At 38.5% G+C, this 13,808-nt stretch overlaps 1 protein-coding gene across 3 annotated transcripts in view; it reads right to left on the bottom strand.

Annotated features, from left to right (window-relative positions):
• Positions 1-13,808, bottom strand: part of bmpr1bb (bone morphogenetic protein receptor, type IBb) — a 151,434-nt gene that overhangs the window by 33,993 nt on the left and 103,633 nt on the right. For all 3 annotated transcript variants that reach the window (XM_063013959.1, XM_063013958.1, XM_063013960.1), the window contains one exon: positions 11,495-11,688. In XM_063013959.1, coding sequence (XP_062870029.1) covers positions 11,495-11,597 — 103 coding nt within the window. In that variant the 5' untranslated portion in view covers positions 11,598-11,688. The remainder of the gene's footprint in view (positions 1-11,494; positions 11,689-13,808) is intronic.

Here is a 13,808-nt window from a genome sequence, read left to right as displayed (position 1 = left end):
TGGTGATCTAGGTGTCAGCTAGAGGAGGGAGCTCACCCCCTCTCATTCTTCTCGTCCCATCCTGAGTGTCATGGCTTTTCACATTCTTAAGGCACAGGTGCACGAGACCCACCGCTGCAGAAACGTATTTGAAAAGCGGATCGGGTTCTGTCTGGGGAAACACAATCCACATCCTGTCCGGAGGTCGTCCGGCATGGCTGGACTACGGCTGCTATTTAAATTCAGTTCGCTCCGTGTATTACCCACCTCCTTTACTCGCTTCTTACGCGAGCCTATTTTGTCATCGTCTAAAAAAACAATTATTTAATAGCAATCATTAAAGTGAATCTAAACTGGTTGTTATGAACAAAAATAATAAGGGTTTTTAATAAAGAAGAAATTGATCAAAGAGGAAGCTGGACAAATTAGGAAAAGCTTCTAATTCTGCAATCTCAGATCTCAGGCCAATGTGAGCTTCAACAATAAATCACAAAATAAATCCATTATTTGAGCTGTGTACCAAACCACATACAACTGTCAAATTAGAGCACTGCTTCTACTTACAGTATGTAGTACACATGATTTATTAACATACATTAACATTAATGGTTATTAACTCAGCATGCTGGCTAGAAAAAGATCACACTCTCATTCTTTACTTACATGATTAAGTTTTCAACATTTATTACTTAATATATACCAAAACAACACAAATCAGAAAAAGTTGGGACAGTTTGGAAAATGCAAATAAAATTAAAATGCAGTGTTCCTCACATTTACTTTGACTTTTATTTGATTGCAGACAGTTTGAACCCAAGATATTTAATGTTTTCTCTGCTCAACTTCCTTTCATTTATTAATAAACATCCATTCCTGCATTTCAGGCCTGCAACACATTCCAAAAAAAGTTGGGACGGTGGGAATTTAGGGCTAGTAATGAGGTGAAAAAACTAAATAATGATGCGATTCCAAACAGGTGATTGTAATCATGGTTTGGTGCAAAAGCAGCACCCAGGAATGGCTGAGTCTGCTTGAGCAAAGATGGCCGGAGGATCTGACCTGTCCCCAATAGAGAACGTGGGGAGAATTTTGTCTGAAAAATGTGACAACGATGACCACGTGTTTGCAGGAAGAATGGGACTAAATAAAAGCTGAAACACTAAATCACTTGGTGTCCTCTTTTAAGTGTGGTGAAAAGGAATGGCAACCTTACAAAGTGGTAAATGCTTTACTGTACCAACTTTTTTTGGAATGTGTTGCAGGCCTGAAATGCAGGAATGGATGTTTATTAATAAATGAAATAAAGCTGAGCAGACAAAACATGAAATATCTCGGGTTTATTCTGTCTGCACTCAAATAAAAGTCAAAGTAAATGTAAGAAACTCTGTTTTTTATTATTTGCATTAACCATGCTGTCCCAACTTTTTCTGATTTGGGGTTGTAGAATTTTAGTATATACCAAAAAATACTCTGCCCTAATAGAGCTTTAAGATTTCCCCTCATATTGCAATCTCACTAAAGAAATGCCTCAGCTTATCATCTTTGGCAAAGCTACTTCAGCCTTGAAAACATCTGGATAGTTAAGGAGGAGAGAGCCGGTTTTCTATATAATACCTCTGAAGATAACTAATGCGTGAGCTACACACTCTACACACAAGGTAGATAACTAAAGCAAATGAAGGAACTGATATGTGTCAGTTGTTTACATGCTGTTGCTTCTTCTCACAACGACTCACCAGTGGCATGTGAGACATTAAAGCTAATTAAATATAGACATGACAGAAGCTTCATCAAGCAGCTGTTAACAACTTAATTTAAGTTGTTTACATTTCTAATAATAATACATGTTTATTCCTTTGTTCGCTCAAATCATTTGGTTAAGCAAAATCTCATGGACATGATGCTGCGATCACTGCTTGATTTTGATGTAGCATTACTATTCGCTGCACAGTTGTTTTCATTTTTCAATCTCTGGCATCTCTGACTGGCATCTCTGGTATCTCTAACTCGCTGTACGAACAGCAGGAGGTCATCTTTAACTTTTGTTTGTATGACAAAACAGTTTAGCACTGAAAAACAAAACTGTTTGGGAATCACCTTGCCTCTTCAACATGTGTGCACTCACCAGCCGCTTCTTTTACACCAGCCGGTGGTGGATTTTCACAGAGAGCTGTATTGTGTAAATACTGCTGAGAACCATGCTATGCTCTGTGTATGTTATAGGTCATTTCTGCAGCGGCAATAAGAAAAACCACAAACACCATACTGATTACAATATATTATTATTTATAAAAAAAAATTTTTGCTAGTTATAACTTTTAGCTGCATGTATGATTTTCCTATTCATTCAAATTATTCTCCAGGCCACCCAAGAAGGATGGGGGTCCCTGCTGAGTCTGGTTCCTCTCAAGGTTTTTTTTTTGTCATTTTGAGGGAGTTTTTCCTTGCCACTGTCGCCCTCGGCTAGCTCAACAGGGGTTTTTGGTCTGTTGGTCTGTAAAGTTGCTTTGAGACTATGTCCATTGTAAAAAGCGCTATACAAATGAATAAATATGACCAATTGTGTATGTTGAGCATCTAACTAAGCCTGTAGCACCAAGAATCAGAATAAGCTAAAACTTTTATTAGTACTTGCAGCAGCTTATTATTTCTAAAACATTGCTTTAGTATTAAAGGTTCATTCTTAATAATTAATTGTTTGCCTTTTTAAATCAGTTTGCCTTGGCTTTTGCTATTAAAATAATTAGCTAGAAAGCTAAAAGCTATAAGCAGGCACTTGCTACTAAGACTACATCTTATAAAATAAATAAGTATCACTATGCATGTGTAATTGAACAAAATACCCTTATTGTGGGCAGCTAGATAATTGGACATCTCAACGCATTTTCAATCATCTGTTATTCTCATCTCTCATAATAGATGCATGTGAGATATACAGTGTATCACAAAAGTGAGTACACCCCTCACATTTCTGCAGATATTTAAGTATATCTTTTCATGGGACAACACTGACAAAATGACACTTTGACACAATGAAAAGTAGTCTGTGTGCAGCTTATATAACAGTGTAAATTTATTCTTCCCTCAAAATAACTCAATATACAGCCATTAATGTCTAAACCACCGGCAACAAAAGTGAGTACACCCCTAAGAGACTACACCCCTAAATGTCCAAATTGAGCACTGCTTGTCATTTTCCCTCCAAAATGTCATGTGACTCGTTAGTGTTACTAGGTCTCAGGTGTGCATAGGGAGCAGCTGTGTTCAATTTAGTAGTACAGCTCTCACACTTTCTCATACTGGTCACTGAAAGTTCCAACATGGCACCTCATGGCAAAGAACTCTCTGAGGATCTTAAAAGACAAATTGTTGCGCTACATGAAGATGGCCGAGGCTACAAGAAGATTGCCAACACCCTGAAACTGAGCTGCAGCACAGTGGCCAAGATCATCCAGCGTTTTAAAAGAGCAGGGTCCACTCAGAACAGACCTCGCGTTGGTCGTCCAAAGAAGCTGAGTGCACGTGCTCAGCGTCACATCCAACTGCTGTCTTTGAAAGATAGGCGCAGGAGTGCTGTCAGCATTGCTGCAGAGATTGAAAAGGTGGGGGGTCAGCCTGTCAGTGCTCAGACCATACGCCGCACACTACATCAAATTGGTCTGCATGGCTGTCACCCCAGAAGGAAGCCTCTTCTGAAGTCTCTACACAAGAAAGCCCGCAAACAGTTTGCTGAAGACATGTCAACAAAGGACATGGATTACTGGAACCATGTCCTATGGTCTGATGAGACCAAGATTAATTTGTTTGGTTCAGATGGTCTCAAGCATGTGTGGCGGCAATCAGGTGAGGAGTACAAAGATAAGTGTGTCATGCCTACAGTCAAGCATGGTGGTGGGAATGCCATGGTCTGGGGCTGCATGAGTGCAGCAGGTGTTGGGGAGTTACATTTCATTGAGGGACACATGAACTCCAATATGTACTGTGAAATACTGAAGCAGAGCATGATCCCCTCCCTCCTGAAACTGGGTCGCAGGGCAGTGTTCCAGCATGATAATGACCCCAAACACACCTCTAAGACGACCACTGCTTTATTGAAGAGGCTGAGGGTAAAGGTGATGGACTGGCCAAGCATGTCTCCAGACCTAAACCCAATAGAAGATCTTTGGGGCATCCTCAAGTGGAAGGTGGAGGAGCGCAAAGTCTCGAATATCCGCCAGCTCCGTGATGTCGTCATGGAGGAGTGGAAAAGCATTCCAGTGGCAACCTGTGAAGCTCTGGTAAACTCCATGCCCAGGAGAGTTAAGGCAGTTCTGGGAAATAATGGTGGCCACACAAAATATTGACACTTCAGGAACTTTCACTAAGGGGTGTACTCACTTTTGTTGCCAGTGGTTTAGACATTAATGGCTGTATATTGAGTTATTTTGAGGGAAGAATAAATTTACACTGTTATATAAGCTGCACACAGACTACTTTTCATTGTGTCAAAGTGTCATTTTGTCAGTGTTGTCCCATGAAAAGATATACTTAAATATCTGCAGAAATGTGAGGGGTGTACTCACTTTTGTGATACACTGTATATATATATATTTATATACACCGATCAGGCATGACCACCTCCTTGTTTCTACACTCACTGTCCATTTTATCAGCTCCACTTACCATATAGGAGCACTTTGTAGCTCTACAATTACTGACTGTAGTCCATCTGTTTCTCTACATACTTTTTTAGCCTGCTTTTACCCTGTTGTTCAAAGGTCAGGACCCCCACATGACCACCGCAGAGCAGGTATTATTTAGGTGGTGGATCATTCTAACCACTGCAGTGACACTGACATGGTGGTGGTGTGTTAGTGTGTGTTGTGCTGGTATGAGTTGATCAGACACAGCAGCGCTGCTGGAGTTTTTAAATACCGTGTCCACTCACTGTCCACTCTATTAGACACTCCTACCTAGTTGGTCCACCTTGTAGATGTAAAGTCAGAGACGATTGTTTATCTAGACCTTCATCAGTGGTCACAGGACACTGCCCACTGGGCGCTGTTGGCTGGATATTTTTGGTTGGTGGACTATTTTCAGTCCAGCAGTGACAGTGAGGTGTTTAAAAACTCCAACAGCATTACTGTGTCTAATCCACTCATACCAGCACAACACACACTAACACACCACCACCATGTCAGTGTCACTGCAGTGCTGAGAATGATTCACCACCCAAATAATACCTGCTCTGTGGTGGTCCTGGGAGAGTCCTGACCATTGAAGAACAGCATGAAAGGGGGCTAACAAAGCATGCAAAGAAACAGATGGACTACAGTCAGTAATTGTAGCACTAATTGTGCTTCTATAAGGTAAGTGGAGCTGATAAAATGGAAAGTGAGTTTGAATGTTATGGCTGATAGGTGTATATACACATACACACACACGGTCTCAGCCTTAGATGATTTTTAGGGAGGGTTTAACCTCTTTAGGGAGTTTTTAAAAGTGGGAACTGAATGTTTCCACACTGAAGGACATTGGGAGATAAGGTCAGGCTGAGATGACCTCGCCAACACTGCTGCGTCTACAGCGCAATAGAAGATGCCTCTCTCCACCACTGCTGTCTGATACATTCTCATTCAGTGTCTATTCAATAAGCAAACATAGCATCAAGGCAAGAGATAAACAGACATGTAAAGAAGCAGGTGGACACAATGGTCCATGGTAAATCCACAGCCTATTTTAGATATATAAGAGCAATGCCTCTGTCTTATCAGAAGCTCTGTAAAATAAAATTGTGCAATTTATATTTTGTAGTCAACATTTATTATTTTTACCATATTTTGCTTTAATTAATTCCTAATGCTAAATTAAATTACATAAACTGACTTACGTTAAGCGGGGGTAATTTAGAGTGGCAAATCCACCTAGCAACATGATTTAGAAGGTGAAACTGAATTTTAAGTTTTCTGCAGACAGACAGTATACAAAACTCAGGACCTTGTTTGATTTAGTTTTAGCACTAATATTTGAAGATCCACTGTGCTTTCCCCCCAAAAACTGGACAAATGTACTTTCCCTCCAATATTATGCTCAATATGCTAGATAAAGATTAAAATAAAATGTGTATTTACTGTATCATTCTTAAAAATAGTTTATTACCAGGCCTACTACAGAAGTCTAAGCACATTTCAATGCCTGATGAAGTTTTTCTCCACGGACTAGAAGAAAATAGTCTAGAAGTTTAAATTGGGAAAACAGATGACTAAAGCTGAAGTGATTCATCATAGTGAGTGAGTGAATGAGTGGGTGTATGTGTTAGGGGGCACATATGTGAAAACGTGGGTGAGAACTGGAAGGTTTGTGTGAAGTCCGGTGGGGTGAGGTAAGTCTCCTCCACCTCAGCACTCAGGTCTGGTCTAGCTAAATGCACCCTGGAAAACAGTATTCCATTGGTGTGGTTGTATACAAAATGCTCTAGAGTTCTACTAGTGCAGAAGTGCACACTCCACAGAATCTTTAGCACATTTTTCTACTGATGGAAGATGTAATTCCAATGAGAAGTGCATGATTAAACAATAAATCCAGAGATGTACAGATAAGCATTTTGAGGCAGATACAAAACAGATACAAAAGGTTTTATTTTAGCAAAATCGGACGATCGCTGATTTCCAATTCCAGTCCCAGGGGCAGGGTGGTGGGGGAGCACAAGCACCAATCAATGGGACATGAGAAGATGCACAAAAAAGCATGGAAAACAATCCCTCACACCGGCAGGGAGGAATAAATTAGGCTTAAATCCTGACTAAAGCAAAGTGTATTGCTCCAATACAGGATAGATGGACAGAGACCCATGCAAATGAAGAGGGCGATTCTTTTATGATTGTAAATTTTAAAATGGCTTTTTCAATTTAGCCATGACTGCAACTTGTTGCATGAAATTTTCCCAACCAACAGCAACAACTTTTATAACGAAACCAGCTGCACCAGAAATCTACACACATTTAAATACCTATTTTATTTCATATTTTTAAATGTGCACACATTCAATTACCTATTTTTGTCATATTTTTACATCTGCACACATTAAAATACATATTTTATGTCATATTTCTAAATCTGCACACATTAAAATACTTATTTTATGTCATATGTTTTAATCTGCACACATTAAAATACCTATTTAAAGTCATTTTTAAATCTAAACACATTAAAATACCTATTTTAAGTCATGTTTTTAATTCTGCACACATTAAAATACTAATTTTGTCCTTTTTTAATCTGCACACATTAAAATACCTATTTAAAGTCATTTTTAAATCTGAACACATTAAAATACCTATTTTGAGTCACGTTTTTAAATCTGCACACATTAAAATACCTATTTTAAGTCATGTTTTTAATTCTGCACACATTAAAATACATATTTGATGTCATATTTTTTAAATCTGCACTCATTAAAATACCTATTTTAAGTCATATTTTTAAATCGGCACACATTAAAATACATATTTTATGTCATTTTTATATCTGCACACATTAAAATACCTATTTTAAGTCATATTTTTAAATCTGCACATTAAAATAATTTTATGTCATATTTATAAATCTACACACATGAACATACCAATGTTTGTTATATTTTCAAATCTGCACACATTAAAATACATATTTTATGTCATATTTTTAAATCTGCACATATTAAAATCCCAATTTTAAGTCATGTTTTTAAATCTGCACACATTAAAATCCCAATTTTAAATCATATTTTTTAATCTGCACACATTAAAATCCCTATTTTATGTCATATTTTTAAATCTGCTCATATTAAAATACAAAAAACAAAGTCAAAACACATTAGATGTGTGTAGATTTAAATGGAATATGCACACTGGATGTAAATTGAATAACAAAAAAAGTGGTTCAATACAAGTTCTTGCAGTAGCTTCTTCTAGGTTGCGTATCTTCATTTGACTGTTTATTACTATCACATCTGCTGTGTTTTGCTCGTAACCAATTAAAAAGCCTGGCTTGAAGCTAAGATAGTCATTTGTTTAATGTTTTGACAAGTCTGTATGTTGTTGGTTGCTTAAAAATAGTCAGAATTTGTCAAATTTTGTAAAGCATGGTATATTTCTATCATGAAATGGCACATACACGTCACTGAGCTCTAATCTGAATGAAAGTGAAACCTGCAGTAACTAAATGATCAAGCAGATCAGAATGGCTGAGCATTCCATGAGCAGACAGACTAAGACGAAGATCAGTCACTCCAGTTGGAAAAGTCATTAGCTTAAGCTGTTCTACACAGATGTGTGGAGTGTGTATAAATGCTGTTGGTTGTTATTTCACTTACATTCACTTGATGTTCTAGGCTGTTTGGTAAAATATTGCAGGGTCCTATCGGCCTGCCAAGCATAAACTAACTTATACACATGATTAGAGTGGAGACAAATTGACAAAGGCTGATAAAATGCAGATTTTATGAGCCAAACTAAATCCGATTTGATTGTGATTTAAAAGGGAGCCATTACTGTTAATCGTTTCACTGCTAATAAAAAATATTTTTTATTTCGCTACATTTTAATCAACTGCTTTGATAGGCCTAGTTTAACCAGAAAACAATACACGCAAAGCAGAAATATGCTGGATGTGGCACCAATCCATGGCAGGGCCAAGATCTAAACACAGGATCTCAGCAGTGATGGGCTAGTGTAATAGACTGCTGTGCCACCTGAGTGCCCTTATAAAACACAGATTTTTAAATATTACTGTTACCAAAATTTAAATTACACTTTTTAAATACACGCTTTATGTAGATTTAAATGACCCTGTTATATTATAACAGACCCCAAACTGTAATAATGAATGTTTCAAAATATTATAACAACAATAAACACTGATATTCAAGGTCTGTCCATTCTGGTCATTCTAATATACCACAACACCCACACAATACACACAATTCATGCTCTGTCATTTAAATAATTGCATATTTTATCTTAATATAATTAGCATTTATTATGTTTAAGAATTCAAAAACTCCAAAATTAAAACATTACACTTCAATTACTGTCCACAATTAAGCAAGCTGTACAAGGAAAAAAGCCCTGCTCCCAAACTAGCACCTTAAAGTTTGATAAGTTTGTTGCTGATCACATGACCAAAGAAAAAGCAAAGCAGGGTCTTCTTTTTTTGCAAAACAGACTCTCTGACTGCTTCATGTCACCTACAAGTGTATGTAAACTTTTGACTCTGATTGTTTTTCCAAATGTACTACAAGTCCCGTTTTCCAGCTGCAAGTACATCCCCAGCTAATTAAATACTGTTATGTATCACAGAGCCAAAAAAAAAAGCTTCGTGTCCTCCAGTACCACGCATGGAAAGCTCATCGACGAGCAGCTGAAAAGTTTAAGCCTTCACGAGAGCTCGACCAGCTGAGGGATATTTCTGATGCTCTCCAAGACAAACAGAGCTCCAATTATTTTAGGTGTGATAGGACTGCATGTGTTGGTGTGTGTTCAACTGTTTGTGTGTGCCGGGTTGGGAGGGCAGACTGATTTTACAGCTTGACGCCCAACTGTGTGCGTAACAAGTGTCTGACAACTGATCAGTTTTAGCTCCTGTTCAAAGAGGCCGCCAAATGCCACAGTGACAAGTCAAGCGCTCAAACCAAAACATCTCAAACAAACAATAGTGAATCTGCAGAGTCAATCAGACTGTTCATACTCAACAGAGTCGTTTACTTTCTCAACAGTTAAAGAACTGCATTTCATTCAGCTGCTAAAAGACAGTTCATAAATAAGAAACATGAACGGAAAATCTTCTAAACTGTTTTCTTTGCCAAGTGCTGCTCAATATATAATATACTTCTACCCCCCCCCCCTACATTTCCTCTTCATGTTTATAAAAAATACATTTATTTATCTATTATGAGAAATTAAATTAAATTTTATTAAGGTTAAGCTTAATGTAGGTGATCATCAAGGCTATCTCTCATCTATCTATCTCTCCACATTCTAGATCATTCTAAAGTTATTTTTTCTTCAAAGAACTCGCCAAACCAGGTCTTTATGGCCTCTTTTTGGATACAGAGGTGAAGCCATACTGGAACAGCAAAGGGCCCTCACTACACTGTTGCAAAACTACATTTATTTATGTGTTATGAAAACTTAATTGAACTTTATTAGAGGTTAATGTAATCTATCTATCTATCTATAAATATTTGTGTGTGTGTAAATGTGTGTGTGTTTGTGTGTGTATATAAATGAACACTCTGTAACACATTTAAATACTTCTTTCCTGTGAGCAGAAATAGTCTAATAAACTTTGCATTAATAATCATAGGTTGATCCCCAACATGATTCATTATGGGTTTAGTGACCATGTGCTTCTGATACTATATGACTCAATTACCAATTTATGGTTCTAAAATCTTGGGTCGTTATTAATTGTTATCCACACAAACTGCAATTAATTTAACTATATTCACTTCAAAAGACACAGAAGTGTAATAAATAATGCAACAAATTTTTGTGATTATAAGAAGATATTGCTTTTAACTAATAATAAAAAATATAAGAAAATCCAATGTTTATTTTTAATTATTTAATACTTAAGTCTAAGTTATATTAAGTCATATATATATATATATATATATATATATATATATAAGAGAGAGAGTACTCATCCAAAAGTTTAAGACCAGCACATTTTACGTTCTAATTTTTTATAATTTTATTTTATTATTTACTTTTCTTAAAAGAGTTGGCTGAGTATTCTGTCCTAAAATAGTTCAACTCTTTAATGGTCTGCTCAAATAAGCTGTATTAAAATAATCCTGTTTGGGTTGTAGCTACTCCTTGGTTGACTTGTGTTAAACTTAAAAATATAAATAGATGGTTTTAAAAAAACCAATACGCCAACTTAAAGCTAGCAGCTGAAAAATCATCCATGAAAGTTGCACCGTTTTTGTGATCATCTCAACTGGTTGGTAGAGGCTCATTTAAAAAATACTGTGTGCACTAGTAAAAGAATATTAGTTTGTTGTTGGTATAGTCCTAAGAAACTAAGAAATGCAAAGAAATACCTGTTTAAACATTATTTCTTGGTGAGACCATTAAAAGAGATTTATAGAGCAACAACAAGGTTAATACATCTGTGTAATAAATTGTATACAATTCTTAAACACACATTTCAATATTCCTGCAAGAAAATGCTTTTAGTATCCATATAAATTTTTCTTTTTCCTTACAATTATACTAAAATTATAAACAATCTTTAAAACCTTTACACCAGTGGTTAAAAATACCAGCAAAGTGACAGCAAAGGAGGAATCTGTTGTTGCAATAACTCTTCCAACTCTACACAGGTTTCAGTCAACACAGTAACCATCATGCATTTCACTGTAAGAATTGTGATATAATATTGAGATGTATTTTTTTCCATACAGCCCGACCCTATTAGTCAAAATAGCCGATATTCTGACCTAAGTCACTTCTGGCCACATTCTGATGTATGCAGAGTTGGTAGTACTCACCGCGAGTGCATTTCAGAGAGCTGAAGCTCAGCAGAAGCGAAAGCAGTAGCAGATTCCAGCAGGCCATCAATAAAGCGTCAACCACCTGCACCAACCAGGGCATGAGTGTGTGTGTCTGCCAGCCTCCAAAACTCTGCCTGCCACCCACACGCCCGCTGTGGTATCTTCACTGCTACTCCACACTGACAGGCCGGCTGGGGAGGAACGACAGAGAGAGAGGAGGACGAGGAGGAGAGAGGGTGTTACTCAGAGACTCTTTCTCTCTTTCACACAAGCATACCATCACACACAAGCTGTGTCGCCCCTGCGTGTTTGGGCCATCCCACTCTACCGGGACTCCTCTTACAGGAGAGGAGAGGGACAATGAGGGGATCGCCCAGGCACACAGAAAAGGGAGGGCTGTGTTCTAAAAAGAGGCAGAGGGGGCAACGGGAGGAGGGTAGAACAGGGTCTGCGAGAGGCTAAAATCCTGACCCCTTTAAGACAGGCACAAATGCAGAAAGAGAAGCATGGCTAAGCTCTCCACATGCATCCACAACCTCTATATACAGTGTATCACAAAAGTGAGTACACCCCTCACATTTCTGCAGATATTTAAGTATATCTTTTCATGGGACAACACTGACAAAATGACACTTTGACACAATGAAAAGTAGTCTGTGTGCAGCTTATATAACAGTGTCAATTTATTCTTCCCTCAAAATAACTCAATATACAGCCATTAATGTCTAAACCACCGGCAACAAAAGTGAGTACACCCCTTAGTAAAAGTTCCTGAAGTGTCAATATTTTGTGTGGCCACCATTATTTCCCAGAACTGCCTTAACTCTCCTGGGCATGGAGTTTACCAGAGCTTCACAGGTTGCCACTGGAATGCTTTTCCACTCCTCCATGACGACATCACGGAGCTGGGGGATATTCGAGACTTTGCGCTCCTCCACCTTCCGCTTGAGGATGCCCCAAAGATGTTCTATTGGGTTTAGGTCTGGAGACATGCTTGGCCAGTCCATCACCTTTACCCTCAGCCTCTTCAATAAAGCAGTGGTCGTCTTAGAGGTGTGTTTGGGGTCATTATCATGCTGGAACACTGCCCTGCGACCCAGTTTCCGGAGGGAGGGGATCATGCTCTGCTTCAGTATTTCACAGTACATATTGGAGTTCATGTGTCCCTCAATGAAATGTAACTCCCCAACACCTGCTGCACTCATGCAGCCCCAGACCATGGCATTCCCACCACCATGCTTGACTGTAGGTATGACACACTTATCTTTGTACTCCTCACCTGATTGCCGCCACACATGCTTGAGACCATCTGAACCAAACAAATTAATCTTGGTCTCATCAGACCATAGGACATGGTTCCAGTAATCCATGTCCTTTGTTGACATGTCTTCAGCAAACTGTTTGCAGGCTTTCTTGTGTAGAGACTTCAGAAGAGGCTTCCTTCTGGGGTGACAGCCATGCAGACCAATTTGATGTAGTGTGCGGCGTATGGTCTGAGCACTGACAGGCTGACCCCCCACCTTTTCAATCTCTGCAGCAATGCTGACAGCACTCCTGCGCCTATCTTTCAAAGACAGCAGTTGGATGTGACGCTGAGCACGTGCACTCAGCTTCTTTGGACGACCAACGCGAGGTCTGTTCTGAGTGGACCCTGCTCTTTTAAAACGCTGGATGATCTTGGCCACTGTGCTGCAGCTCAGTTTCAGGGTGTTGGCAATCTTCTTGTAGCCTTGGCCATCTTCATGTAGCGCAACAATTCGTCTTTTAAGATCCTCAGAGAGTTCTTTGCCATGAGGTGCCATGTTTTAACTTTCAGTGACCAGTATGAGAGAGTGTGAGAGCTGTACTACTAAATTGAACACACCTGCTCCCTATGCACACCTGAGACCTAGTAACACTAACAAATCACATGACATTTTGGAGGGAAAATGACAAGCAGTGCTCAATTTGGACATTTAGGGGTGTAGTCTCTTAGGGGTGTACTCACTTTTGTTGCCGGTGGTTTAGACATTAATGGCTGTATATTGAGTTATTTTGAGGAAAGAATAAATTTACACTGTTATACAAGCTGCACACAGACTACTTTTCATTGTGTCAAAGTGTCATTTTGTCAGTGTTGTCCCATGAAAAGATATACTTAAATATCTGCAGAAATGTGAGGGGTGTACTCACTTTTGTGATACACTGTACATGTGAATAAAACTCCCACTGACAGCTGCTTTTCAGTTTTGAGAAGGATGATTAGCTAGAAAGAAGCTTAGTTAATTGCAAATGCTGACAATGTGATGTGATTGTATGAATGTTAGGAATA

Source organism: Trichomycterus rosablanca, chromosome 18, assembly GCF_030014385.1.
Source record: "Trichomycterus rosablanca isolate fTriRos1 chromosome 18, fTriRos1.hap1, whole genome shotgun sequence".
In the NCBI taxonomy this organism is placed as follows: Eukaryota; Metazoa; Chordata; class Actinopteri; order Siluriformes; family Trichomycteridae; genus Trichomycterus; species Trichomycterus rosablanca.
Note: the sequence above shows the minus strand (reverse complement) of the source record. Positions and strands in the feature narration are given on the sequence as shown.